This window comes from Pseudorasbora parva, chromosome 12 (genome assembly GCF_024679245.1).
Source record: "Pseudorasbora parva isolate DD20220531a chromosome 12, ASM2467924v1, whole genome shotgun sequence".
NCBI classification, from domain to species: Eukaryota; Metazoa; Chordata; class Actinopteri; order Cypriniformes; family Gobionidae; genus Pseudorasbora; species Pseudorasbora parva.
The window spans coordinates 26,433,193-26,447,684 of NC_090183.1; the positions used below are offsets into that span (position 1 = coordinate 26,433,193).

General features: G+C 37.4%; 1 protein-coding gene across 1 annotated transcript; it reads right to left on the bottom strand.

Moving 5' to 3' along the window:
- Positions 1-254: 254 nt before the first annotated feature.
- Positions 255-12,018, bottom strand: zgc:103559 (Allantoinase, mitochondrial). Its single transcript, XM_067459577.1, has 11 exons — positions 11,775-12,018; positions 10,323-10,474; positions 9,506-9,620; positions 6,774-6,920; positions 6,485-6,530; positions 6,284-6,377; positions 5,973-6,159; positions 3,514-3,652; positions 1,657-1,829; positions 1,463-1,495; positions 255-1,380 (listed from the first exon to the last, which is right to left on the bottom strand). Exons 1-11 carry the CDS (start codon positions 11,919-11,921, stop codon positions 1,234-1,236), a joined length of 1,380 nt encoding a protein of 459 aa, XP_067315678.1. The 5' UTR covers positions 11,922-12,018; the 3' UTR covers positions 255-1,233.
- Between the last annotated feature and the right edge of the window lie 2,474 nt (positions 12,019-14,492).

The window sequence follows — 14,492 nt, forward strand, 5'->3', positions numbered from 1 at the left end:
GTTATCTAAGACCACTTACCCGGAAATCCTAAAACCTTAAATCGTGTTTTAGATGATCATTTTTAATTTAAAACACAAATTAATTGAATACAAAGGCAAATTTGTAAAATAAAACAGGGCAAAATAATGATTTTTTTATTCTTGCATCTTTCAAATGTAGTTGGACATTCAGTGTGTAAAATACTCTTGAGAATGTCTGCTCATAAAAAATAACAACTAGCCACAAAATATCAGTTTAATATCACAGATACATATTTGTTCAAAATTCTTTATTAGTGTATTTTTACATGTAAACCACTAAAGCAAGCTTTAAAAGTTCCAGTTTTTCTCTGAAGCTGGGTTAAACATTAGTTACTTATCTTTGGGGTGATGTAATCAAATGTATTTACATTTCCTGAAGAAACAAAAAATAGAGCTTTAACAACCTTGCACATTAACAATATTCATTATTAATTAACAACAACAAAAAAGAAGAAAAATCACCATATTCATATTTCAAGTACTCAGGATTAAGAACCACTGGTCTAAGAGACCACGCATATATTTTAATAAATCAAAAATATATTTAACATTTATGTCAGGCAAGTCAAGTTTATTTATTTGGCACATTTTATACTCATTTGTAATTCAAAGTGCTTTACACAGAAAATGATTTAAAATATTTATAAAATAATCTGTTTATTTTTTCACATTTTGTTTTAATTTTAAACAAAATTTTGGCTTAATAACCTGCTCTAAAATTCGGTAAAAAATGTTTCTTAAAAAGATATTTTGACAAATGTTCAAAACTTTCAATGAAAGCAAAACTTTCATTGACTTTCATTGTATAAAATTTTTTTAATGAGAATTGAAACTTTTCGGTTACCAATATTCTTCAAAATATTTTATTTTATGTTCCACAGATGAAGCATAAGTCGAGCTGGAACAACATGAGGGGGAGTAAATAATGACAGAATTGCAATTTTTCGGGGAACTATCTCTTTACGATGAAATGATGAATGATGAAATGATAAAGGATGAAATAATGTTTGTTTGCAATGTTTGTGTGAAGTGTTACCCAGAGCATTTTGGAATATACAACAACCAATCACAATAATCAGTTCAAATGAATGGTCAATTAAAAAAATATTTACTCTATAATTAATACAGACAGGAAGAGAGCGCAGAAAATGGGCGGGGCTTCATAAGATCTAACGAGCGAGATATGTATTGAATGTGCTTTATGTGCTTTGTTTACAGTGGTGCCGGTGTCTTGTGCTGAATAAAGAGAAGCTTCCCTAGAGGCTGAGAGCTGAAAGAGCCATGACTGTAAACCACCCTCCCTCGGACTATAGTGCCTTTCACCTTCCCTCGCAGAGCAAGGCCAAGGTAAGGAGTCAACTGAAAAGAGAGAAAAATTAAAAAGGTAACAATTCTACAATTATATTAAAAATCATATTGGTTTATGTAGTATTTGACCTACCTTGTTTTTGTGATGTATCTTGTTTTCTTTCACCTAAGAAATTACATGAAACACATTCACTTGCAGGCTCCAAAAAGCTTTGAGTGTATTTACAGATGAACACAGAATTATTGCAGCAAGCATGCTCTATCTTGCTGCCAGTCATTTGGAGCATTTCAGCTCAACCCCCTTGAGTGAATCCCACTCTTTCTCACCGTAAACTCTTTTTCTGGATCCCAAATGACTAAGTCTGCATCGTGACCTGGAATGAGACTCCCTTTTTGGTTGTCAAGGCGACAGAGTTGAGCAGGTTCTTTACACAAGAGTCTCACTGCATCAGAAATCGAAAATCCTCTTTTAGAAGCTGATGTCCAGAACAAAGATAGACCTGTTGGTAAACAGCAAGAGGAATGGAAATTGGAAAGAAATGGGCGTGTTGGCTGACTTGTAGTATTATGAAACACTTTTGCATTTGATTATTTAGCTTACAAAACTATACATTTCTCCATAAATTAAATTGATAGTACATTTGATCCCAGTTGTAATAACAGACAAAAATTCATAGTTCAAGCTGGAAAAAAAATAACTGAACCCAGTAAGTTGATACCCAGCTATCAGGGAACATTTAGTGTATATTCGTCTAACATTTATGTAAATGTTACTTAAAGGGTTAGTTCACCCAAAAAAGAAAATTCTGTCATTAATTACCCACCCTCATGTTGTTCGACACCCGTAAGACCTTTGGAACGCAAAATTAAGATATTTTTGTTGAAATCTGATGGCTCAGAAAGGACTCCATTGACACCAATGTCATTTCCTCTCTCAAGACCCATATAAGGCACTAAAGATGTCGTTACAAATACCATTTCGTCACTTTATAAAATGATTTTAGAGCCACTGTAGTGAGATGGTCTTTGTAACGACGTCTTTAGTGCATTTTATGGGTCTTCAGAGAGGAAATGACATTGATGTCAATGAAGGCCTTTCTGAGCCATCGAATTTTAACAAAAATATCTACATTTGTGTTCCGGAGATGAACAAAGGTTGAACTTACGAGTTTCGAACAACATGAGGGTACATAATTAATGACAGAGTTTTCATTTTTCAGTGAAATAACCCTTTAAGAGAACATTCAATAGTAACATTTCAATAATGTTTGTTAAGTGATTAAATGGAACGTTTCCTTAATGTTCGCATAACCAACAAAAATAAAATTTCAACATTTAAAAAACTGTATTCTCAGCAATAGCATTTTCATAACTTATTATGAACATTAGTAAAAAGTTATTAGTACTTTTTGTTTGTTAGCTGGGTAACTGTTTGACCCTTTTTTGGCAGTAACCTACTAAAGCAAACTGTAATTGCAGATCAGACATTGAATTATAAATTCAGAATTATGCGTTGGAGGTCAGGACTCTGACCGGGTCACTCCAGAAGGCATATTGTCTTCTGCTGAACTTCTGACATTAATTTACTACTGGTCTTTGAGTCGTTGTCCCATTGCACTTTCCCTCACAAAAACTTTATTTTGCACTTCAATTGGAAGACAAATTTCTCTACAAAATGTCCTTATAAACTTGGGCTTGAGCTTTCCTAGCAGTCCAGGACATCAAAACTGCAAAGCAGCTCCAAACAATGTTGGGGATGAGGTTTTGATGTTGGTGTGCCTTGCAGTGTTGCTTTCCTATTATTGTCTTATTCCAGTCTTTTGCAAACAGCTTCGGTTTCATGTGTCCAGTAAATTTGGTCAGTATCACTGTGGAATACCCACGTTTGTGTTTTGTTTCTGCAGACTTGATTGCCAATTGCTGTGATATGATAAATATCTGATTACTTAATTCCCAGTTAATGCTAAAATCGGCACTAATCCCATACTTTATTCCTGTGACTGTAGATTTTTGGAGGTTGGATCAAATCCGGGGCTAGATTCCTGAACGTCAGTTTCTTAAGAGTTAATCATTAGTCTGATTGGTAAACTGTTGGTGGACCACTGTTTACCTCACACAGGACTTTGGCCATCATAAGACATACAGCGTGTGTGTATGAACGTTTTGGGTACAATGACAGCCTACCAAACTGCAGAGAAGAGATCCCTCCCCACGCCTGCATGAAATCGCCTCTGTCCAAACACTTCAGGTCAGGTGTGCACGGTGAATGATCTGACACGACCATATCAATCTCACCAGCTTTAAGTGCAGACCACAAGAGCTCCTGGCAAAGAAACAGATTCATTACTAACAGATTATACCCAGCAAGCAATTTTGAATTATGTCTAATAGCCATCCAAACAACCCTGACGTCTAGGCTAAAACAAGGCAAAATTTGGGCTGTCAGTGAAAATTGAATACACATCTAACCATAACCAAAGAACAGACTAGTCATCAAGAAGAGGAATATGTCAAATAAATGAAACCAAACACCTTGCAATCACTGCTGACTTTGCTTACATGATGGAATATCATACATCTCTCAAATTATTTAGGCAAGAACAACATATAACTAAATTCAAGGTTATTTTGGTTAGAAGTGGGTTACTCATAGCTGGACTATAATCGGGTCTAGTTAACCGAGAGGCTATTGCTTGCTGGGTAGTTATAATGCACCACTAATCACGGTTTGTAGAAATTCATGGGACTATCAGAAAATAGTTCAGGAATAGTTCATTATTTAGTCAATCTCATGTTGTTCCAAACCTGTATGACTTTCTTTTGTGGAACAAAAACATACATTTTGAAGAACGATGCAATTTCCGATGCAATTTCAAGTAATGGGGACTGGAGCTTTCAAGCTTCGAAACTGATGCAAAAGTACCATAGTAAATGTGTTAAATAAATGAAGTCCATGTGGCTTGTACTCTTTATTACAGGTATTCTAAAAACATGATAACTTTGTGGGAATTTATTTTTGGCTTTCTATTTAATGAAACATTTGATTCAATTCTCAAACCCTGTCGAATTTGCATGGGACTGATCTGGTTCTTGAGTAGGGATGGGTACCGAAAACCGGTATTAAACGGGCCCCGGGGCTGAATTTTGAAAGACCGTTGTATCGATAAGCTTTGACGTTATCGGTTCTGCTGTCGGTACTTTTGAAAATACACGTGACGAGAGAGAGAGAGAGAGAGAGAGAGAGAGAGAGAGAGAGAGAGAGAGAGAGAGAGAGAGCTCCGCAAACGACAGCCGAGGACAGAACCAAACATTCAAACATAGCCTGGTTACACTTTAGATCTGTGATAGTCTGCTTTTATTTTAGATTTTGTCTTCCAAATATTATAATAATAATATTTATGTCTAGCCCAACTTGATTCCCTTTGCAGCAGTAGCCTACGTACGCTGTCATTTCTCCATAAAACTAAAACGTAATGACAGAATCAGCACGATCAGGGATTGTTGTAAAATACAGTCTAGCTACTGTTGGTAAATTGTGGGACGCGTTTTATAATAAAAAGAGCGATTAAATGCACAAAAATGTGCGCAAGAGATTGTTCCCAAGTCGACGCGCGCGCTCTGAAACAGCCGCAACGAGACGAGCACATTACACTTTCGGTTTCACACTCGCGTCTAAACGATCAAATGTACTCAAATATCTATGTCAAAATGACCGGCTTGGAGAGTCTCTTAAACACAACACAGTTTGTGTCTAAAATGGACGTAGTTATTATGGATATAGTCGGGAGAAAGTGTAGTGCATCTGCCTATTATCAGTCGCCTATAGAGCTGCACATCTGTCTTAAAGAGGCAGCAGTGTAAATAAACAAGCTGACGAATTACTGCGAATTAAACAACCAAATGCAAAGAGAAAATCCCTCACAGCTCTTGCATGAATAACTTAAGCTTTAATAAGCATTAATTTGGCTATTTATGATGAACAGTGTTATTTTACATTTGATTAGTAGAATTCTTCCTGAAATGAAAGCACTGCATGTGTAGGCTGTGTATTTTTGTTAATTGTGTGTGTGTGTGTGTATGTGTATGTGTATGTGTATGTGTATGTGTATGTGTATGTATATATATATATATATATATATATATATATATATATATATATATATATATATATATATATATATATATATATATATATATAAAATCTCAAAAAGTACCGATAAGAATACCGTTAAAGTACCGGACCGATAAGCAGTATCGGTAAGAGTAGTAATACCGTTAAAACCTTAACGATACCCATCCCTATTCTTGAGTGACAGCCCAGTGGAGGGGAAGATTATCAGTTGTTCACAATGCAAATTTCAGTCTGTTCCTCTAACAAAGCTATTGTTTGATTTCAGAAGACTTGAAATATAGTGCATGAATTTTTTTATGGTGCAGTATTTGCATCCTTTTTGGTGTTCATTAGTTGTAATTGCATGGGGAAGTTACTGTGCATTCTTCAAAATTTCAGTTTAATAATACATTTTTAGGTAAACTATTACTTTAACAAGTTGTCATATGAATTTTACAGAATCTGTAAAATGTCTTGACCAACTTTTTTTGGATCAACATGTTTCATTGGCTTAAATGCGTTTTTCTGATACCTGGTTGGCTGTGTCTCGTATTGGCGGGCAGCATTTGAACTGAGTGGCCCGTGCTGGGATGTTCTCTGCTGTCAGGTTGAGGTAGTGATGGGTGGTCTCCACAGTCAGCGGAGCTCCAGCCTTTCTTGCAGCTCTAATGAGCTCTAGAGGCTGGGCTGATGACAGATGCACAATGTGGCATCGGACTCTGATAATAAGAACAGAACAGCTGACCTGTCATTTCTTGACTGGCTACTCTAGTCTGAAGAACTGTCATTAGATAATCAAAAGTTGAGGACTTTATCCTCCTCATAGGTCTCATCATAACATACTGATACTGTAAGCAGAGCTGAGTGACGGTACGGATGGCCTCAAGCTCCATGATATCAGGTCTAGACCTCAGGAAGGTGGAATATTCATGCGGATCTGAGGAACAAGAGAAAAGCGGGAATTTCCATTAAAAAAATTATACGTTTGTGATTTTCAGTAGTTTTGATTTTAATTTAATTAACATTAAATGATCAAGTTCATACCCCCTTTCTCAGCCGCTGGATGCTGCACATCTCGCTCTGCATGAAACTATACCAAATAGGTGCATCATTACTGTAGAACTAATTTTAAGTTCCATACGCAACATAATTTTTTTCATAATTCAGATTTGCTGCTGCATACTAAATTATATCTGAACAGTTGTGACTTAATATGTTGCACCCTTTTGCCATAGGCACAGTGATTATGTGAAGCTCATCATGGCTGAAATGTTTAATGAAATCCGATATCAGGTTGAAATGACTGGGGCAGGCAGAATAGGAGATGGCTCACCAGCAAAACACTGTCTGTGCCCGAGAGCTGTTTCATAGCTGCGTGCAGATCAGCGTCACTCACATGAGGAAACTCATCCACTCCACTATGAATCAGAAAGCACTTAAATCCAGCCACACCAGCCTGGACCATCGACCTTAGCTCTAGCTGAGATGGATAAACAGATGGGTGGGCAGGCAGACAAACAAAGACAAAGACAAAGACATTTTTTTTCTTTATTGTAATACTGGCAACACATTGTTATGCCAATAGATGGAGACAAGTGATTGTCTTTATAAATGAATCAATGACTAGTTTACTTAACTGATTCGTTAAAAATTGCTGATTTATTCAGGAACTACTCCAGTGTATGGCCAATAAGTGTTCGAAATCGCATAGGTACTTCTTTTAAATACGACTCCATATAGTATGAATGTGTGTATGAATTAGTATGCATATTTGGATGCAAGCAAAGTCTAGCCTAGAACTCTAGACGCACCCTAGAGACAGCAAATCTAATCTGCCGTGAGTATTGTCTAGCCACTCTCAATACATTTCTGAGCTGTGAAAACCAAACTCTGGTTGGGCCAATCACATCGTGTATAGAGTCGGTGGATGGGGTTTAACATATTGACGGCCAAGTCGCGCTTGTGCTACTAGTAAACACAGAAGCTGGTGAACGGCAGTCTTTTGAATCAGCTTTGACTGCGACTCTGGAAGACTTGGAGTTAAAGGGTTAGTTCACCCAAAAATGAAAATTATTTCATTAATTACTCACCCTCATGTTGTTGGAGACCCGTAAGAACTTAGTTCATCTTCAGAACACAAATGAAGATATTTTTGTTGAAAGCTGATGGCTGAGAAAGGCTTCAGATAGGCCTCCATTGGCATTCAGTACATTCCCACTCACAAGACCCATAAAGGCATTAAAAACATTGATACAAAGTCCATTTCACTAAAGTGGCTGTACAATAATTTTACAAAGTGACAAGAATAGTTTTTGTGCCCAAAAAAAATCTAAATAATGACTTTATCCGCCAAGTTATTGTCTTCCATGTAGGTCTCTGACGTGAACTCACGCGATAGCGGCGCCCCACCTCCTCTTCTGGGTCATGTATCTGAACGGCGGATCTACGTCATATTCTCGCGCATGCCTCGAGTTCACGTCAATAACTTGGCGGATAAAGTCGTTATTTAGATTTTTGCGCAAACAATAACTATTTTCGTCGCAATGTAAAATTATTGTACAGCCACTGTAGTGAGATGGACTTTGTATCGATGTGTTTAATGCCTTTATGGGTCTTGTGAGTGGGAATGTACTGAATGCCAATGGAGGCCTATCTGAAGCCTTTCTCAGCCATCAGCTTTCAACAAAAATATCTTCATTTGTGTTCTGAAGATGAACTAAGGTCTTACGGGTGTCCAATGACATGAGAGTGAGTCATTAATGAAATAATTTTCATTTTTGGGTGAACTAACACTTTAAGCTTTTCTCTGAGAAAAGAACAAAGAACGGCACTGAAGTCATTCTTAAAAAGGGAAGATGTGTTCGGACTTTTGTTGACCAGATACTGCAAAGTTTAATCTGTCAACTATCTCCGCTTCATCTTCGTTAATCTGGTTGGTTGCAGCGCTATCCAATCGGATTAAGCCCTGTCAATGGTGTGTTTCCAGACCAAACATCTTGATGTGGGTCTGGCTTGTCAGGCTAGGCAAAGTCCTTTAGGGAGAATCATTTAATCAACTGACTCGTTAAAAAATAAAAATTAATGGCTGAGTCAAAAATAGCATCTCTGAATAGGTTCTTCTTTTGAATAAGAATGTACTTTGCGTCTGTTAAAAGGTTTGTGCTATAATATGAAAGTGCACAAATGAAATAGTACGACTGAAGTGTGAAGTATGCATATTTGGATGCAGTCAAATCTTTTGGAGTATATCATTAAACTTTTGTGTGGATGGAGTCAAAAATCATATAATTTCTGAGTAGGTAATTAATTTGAAGAAAAAAAAAAACTTACTTTGCGAATTTTAAAGGGATAGTTCACCCAAAATGTTTAATTAGCCCATGTATTACTCACCCTCAAGCCATCATATGTGCATATGACATTCTTCTTATTGATGGATACAATCAGAGTTATTTAAATACAATTTCTAGCTAATCCAAGCTTTATAATGGGCAAAAGGCAGCCCAAAATTTGAAGCCCAAAAAAGTGCATCCACCCATTATAAAAAATGCCCCACATGGCTCCAGGGGGTTAATAAAGGCCTTCTAAAGTGAAGCGATAAAAAAAAAAAAGTATTTTATAGGATAGGATATTTTTAATATGAATTTTTAAAAAGAATGTCTAGGATGGCTTGAGGTTGAGTAAATTATGGGATATTTTTTGGGTTAACTGTCTCTGTATAGTATGAATGTGTGTAGTATGGATTTGTATGCATGAAGTGTGAAACATGCAGATTGAATCGTTGAATCATTTACTCAACCAGTTCATTAAAAAATGCAGCAGCTGATTCTGCTTTGATGGATGAACAATACACAAACTAACTGACAGTATTGTGTGTAAAATGTAAGTTACTTATTTGTTGAACTGTTCCAGTACTGTAAATTCAAAATTATTCTTGCAATTTGTGTCTAAATTGTATTGTTGTTGGAAGATTGACATAAATAACAGGGTAAACTAAATTTTGTGTTGACACTTTTACGTGAATAATAATATTTAAATATTACAAGATTATATAAAACCATAATGCACCTGGTTGTCAGGGATGACTCCTCCCCAAAATGCTGTGTCTACAAAACACTGTCCTGTTGCAGCACGCAGCTTCTCATGAAAGTTTCCAAGAGTTGTAGTTGGTGGAATGCTGTTTCTATGTACCATAAAATGAATAATTTAGGTCAGGTTCAGTGTTGCCACAGTTACTTTAAAAAAGAAATGATTACTGATTACTCCTTTAAAAAGTAACTTTACAGATTACTTGATTTTAAAAGTAACTAAGTAAGATTACAAGTTACTTTATAAGTTACATTCAGCTGTTGTTGACAACACCCCTGCCGTCTTAACATAGAAATGACAACCGTTTTTGCCAACACTCACTTTATTGGAAGTGCATTTTTAACAGTAACGTCAACAATGTATCTCCTGACATTTTAAGTTGAAATTAAAAAATATTTCCTGAAAAAATTCCTGCCATAATATATTTTTTATTTTTTTTTACTAAGGAAAATGACTAGAATAGTAACTTACAGTGACTTGGATAAATTACTTTAATCTGATTACTGGTTTGGAAATAGTAATGCGTTAGATTACTCATTACTGGAAAAAAGTTTAGATTAGAGTAACGTGTTACTAAGTAACTAAGTTACTGGCAACACTGGTCAGGTTTATGTTGTTTATCAACCCCCTAAAAAGGAACTTTTATCAGCTTTCTATACGAGTTCAGCTATATGATTTTAATCATTAGGAGGGAGTGAGGGAGACTTTTTTTTTTTTTGATTTCCAAATCTACCATCCATTATAATAGTAATGACAGTTCATTCACTGAATTTTTATTTTAAAAGTCTATACTCACAGGGGCATGTCTACAATAGTGGTCACCCCTCCAGCAGCAGCTGCCCGTGTGGCGGTCCAGTACCCTTCCCAGGTGGAACGGCCTGGCTCATTAACGTGAACATGACAGTCCACTATACCTGGCATTACTAGACTGTTCCCCACATCCAACACCTGTTATGAAGAGGATGTCTAGTTAGTACAGGAATTGAAAAACATTTAAGGTTTAGGTGTTTTGTTAGAGATGTAAATATATCCAAATAAGGCATACCGAGTTGAAAATACCATTCACTGAACAAACTAGGACATTTATAGTAGAGATGTAAATATATCCAAATAAGGCATACCGAGTTGAAAATACCATTCACTGAACAAACTAGGACATTTATAGTAATTTGTCATCCACTGAATTGGCTCTATCACCCTCTCTCCTCCACTTATTGCTGGTGTGTGGTGAGCGCACTGAAGCCGTTGTACTGTGGATGCCATCACACTCGTCCGATGAAAGGTCCTGACTCTTTGTGGTCATTAAAAATCCCAGGATGTCCTTCGAAAAAGAGTAGGGGTGTAACCCCGGCATCCTGGCCAAATTTGCCCATTGGACGCTGTCCATCATGGCATCCTAATCATCCCCTGTTCCTGATTGGCTTAGTCACTTGGTCTCCTCTCCAACATAAGCTGGAGTGTTGAGGGCGTTCTGGTGCAATATGGCTGCCGTCGCATCATCCAGGTCCATGTTGCACATTGGTGGTGGTTGAGGAGATTCCCCCTTCTATATGTAAAGCACTTTGAGTACCCAGAAAAGTGCTATATAAATGTAACTAATTATTATGAATTATTTATCATCCAAGTGGATGCTGCACACTGGTAGTGATTGAGGAGAGACCCCTGTCATGAGTGTAAAGCGCTTTTGGTGTACAGTAGTACATATGAAGGCGCTATATAAATGCCACATTCATTCATTAACTTGTACAAAATTTAGGGCAATATAACCTGCATACAATGACCTTTTAACTTAATTTTGAAACAAAGTCATTAACCAGCAAAAAGGTAAAAAGTTACATATATAAATATGATAAACCATTGTACTGACCAAACTCTATATATATATATATATTTTTTTTTTTTAAATAATGCATTTAATGTGTCCCAAACTGACACATTTTATAAAAAATATCCTTATTATTAGAACATAGTTCAACCTTTGGTTAAAATAAACTTTTATAGTTGACCTTCCCTCACCTTACTGTCATTAGTTTTATTGTGTTCTTTCTTTTTTTAAACCTATCAAAAATATTTAGATTAGCTTGTTCAAGTGTAAATAAAATATATTGTAAATTAAGAAGTTTTTAGACAAAGTGTTTGAAACCAATATGCAGAATCTTACGTCCTTATGGGTTAAACCTGAAGACTGCATCACCTGTAGTGTCCAGCAGGTGGCGTATGTCACACTCTTTCTCATATTTCAGCTCACCTTTCCAGTTGTGTGCGCTGAAGCTTCTGAATCAGGCAGAATGCTATGAATCTTTCCTTCCTTTATTAAGATGACTGCAGGCCGAATTTCTTCTCCACACAAAACCCTCTGGCTCCGCACAGCACTGACAGTTGATCCTGGTTCCATGTCTGCAATATCTTATGTAGCCTATATGAGTGTGTTACACTGTTTTGGCAGCTTTCAGTTTTCACAAAAACTTTAACTTTAGGGTCAATGTACCTTCCTCATTGATCTTCATGTGGATGTCAGCAGAAAGATAAAAGTTCTTTGACCTGTGTTGGTTCCTACTAGCCTGGTTGTAAAGCTACACTGTGTGATATTTTCCCCCATCTAGCGGTGTAAAGGTATATGACCATCCAGTGAATATTAGTTTCTGATCCTCTCAATTTCAATTTCGTATTAACTCCCACAGTAGCCGATTTAGTCCAAGATTAACATGGCTTCCAGTTCGACCTCGTCCATGAGTGCCATCGAGTGTTAAAACGCGAAAGGCGAAGCTTGAATTTATGGGTATGTCCCTCATTGGCTAATGTACTTTCAAGATGGAGGGGCAACATGGCGACCAGCATTCGAACCCCTCACCCGTATGTATTTTCAATGGCGTATTATAAACTTACGAGAATACTTTATTACTTGAAAGAAGTAAATATACATTAATGAGCACATATATTTTTGTAAGAATTAAGTGTTTTTAGCTAAGAATAAACTAAATAGTTACACAGTGTAGCTTTAAGACTGCACGATTTTCAAACTCGTCGGGTCACTGCTCTTTTCACACTGTATGACTATCTGGTGTAGCATTCAGTCACCACTGTGTTCACACTGCACGATGGATCAGCGACAGAGGGGTTCACACTGCATGACTGTACAAGAGGAACAATCGCCGACAACTCTCTCACAGGGTGCAAACTACGGGTTCGTCTCAATCATCTCCCTAGTCCTCTAGTGAGGGCACTGATCAGGACGTCAATGGGCTCACTCATCAGTGCCCTGACTACTGAACTAGGGAGGTGAGATTGAGATGCACCCGTAGTTTCCCAACTACACGTGCGATGTGACAAGTAAACAACACGAGATCACACGTGCGTCAGACCGGAGTTGTCACGCGACACTTGGAATTGTTATTAAAAATAATAAACTGCACAAAGTTTGCTCCAAATTGTCTGTGCGCTGATTTGTGGAGAAAAAGAAAAAAAATTATGGTGGAGGAAATTGTTGGAGAGACAGAGTGAACAAGGATTGTGTTCTACAAAGAGAGTTTGTGGTAAATAAATAATTTTGCAATGTACTGCTGCTGCAGCTGGATGTGCAACTGTTTGGGCTTTGTTTCTGTTTGATAGTATTGTAAATATATCTATAAAAAATACTGATACTCACCCTACTGATAATATTCTGGTCTATAACTCCTCCCTAAACCTCCCTCTGCCCTGTATCTCACTCTCTCATTGGCTGTCGGTCATTGCCGATGTCATTTTAACTGTCGAGATCCACTTTTGCGACACGACTGAAGCGTGATGTTGTGACGCTTCCTGCCATTTGTGCGTTTAAATCGGTTAAAATGCAGCGCTGCCTTCTCGGAATGCTATGCGGGCGTGTTAAAGTCGCTTGACGTCACCAAGCTAGCAGTATCCCTCTCAGATACTGAAGCTTTTGGGCCTCAATCGCCCCCCTGGTGAACGGTCCCAGTTTAGCCTCCCCTCTGTGTTTTCTAATGGACGCAAGGCAAACTAAACAATAAAATTACACTTCAAAAATTTTTGCCCCAAAGTTAGGGGGCAAAGAGAGTGTGGGCGGGCTTTTGATATCGTGACTGTACTTCCTGCTCTTCTTCCTGCTCTCTACTGTGCAACTCCGGTCCCGAAATCTCTACTGCGCAGACTCGGTCCCAAGATATTAGCGCCGTGCAGGCCGCCTGAAAGCTTCAAATCTGGCAAGCGGAAACGGATGATGTGGAGTTGTCCATATTTTTTTTACGGTCTGTGGACATTACCCATGGGAATAAAGTGGAGCGCAGCACAACAGAAATATTGCACGGACAAGTGGATCTCCACCTTTAAACTACACTGTGTGGGCCCTATCTTGCACCCAGCACAATTGACTTTGTACACCGACGCATGTGTCATTCCTATTTTGCACCTGCGCAAAGCGCGCTTTTCCCTCCACAGAAGCACATCGCTAAACTAGTGAATGAACTTGCGCTCCCTGGGCGGTTCAGCGCAAAAAAGGAGGCGTGTTCCGGTGCAAACAATCCCTGGTGCTATTTTGCTGTTCCATTAAACAGTTTGCGCCACTGACCAGAAAAAACCTAGTCTAAAGTCAGTGGCGCGTGGCGCGTTGTTCATTATGCTATTTTAAGGGCGCATGCTTGACCATAATGTATAGCGTGCACAACACGCATACACTTTGCTCATGTAATCTACACAGATGCAACAGTTATTTTTGCAAATCATAAATTGTTACACTAAAAAAAAAAATATTAACAATATTGTGGTGTGCCACGAAGATGTGAAAAAATAGGCATAAGTCTAGCTTACAAATTATTCAGGCTTATTGTAGTAATTAAGGATCAGACCTGTTTGCCCAATAGTGGCAAGACATATATATATATATATATATATATATATATATATATATATATATATATATATATATATATATATATATATATATATATATATATAAGGACATCTGACAAAT

Coding starts and splice junctions, on each gene's coding strand:
- zgc:103559 (XM_067459577.1), bottom strand. CDS start 11,921: ATGGAACCAGGATCAACTGTCAGTGCTGTGCGGAGCCAGAGGGTTTTG. Junction 6,378..6,484: donor TCCAGCGGCTGAGAAAGGGG/GTATGAACTTGA, acceptor CTTGTTCCTCAG/ATCCGCATGAATATTCCACC. Junction 1,496..1,656: donor ATCCAGAAAAAGAGTTTACG/GTGAGAAAGAGT, acceptor GTAATTTCTTAG/GTGAAAGAAAACAAGATACA.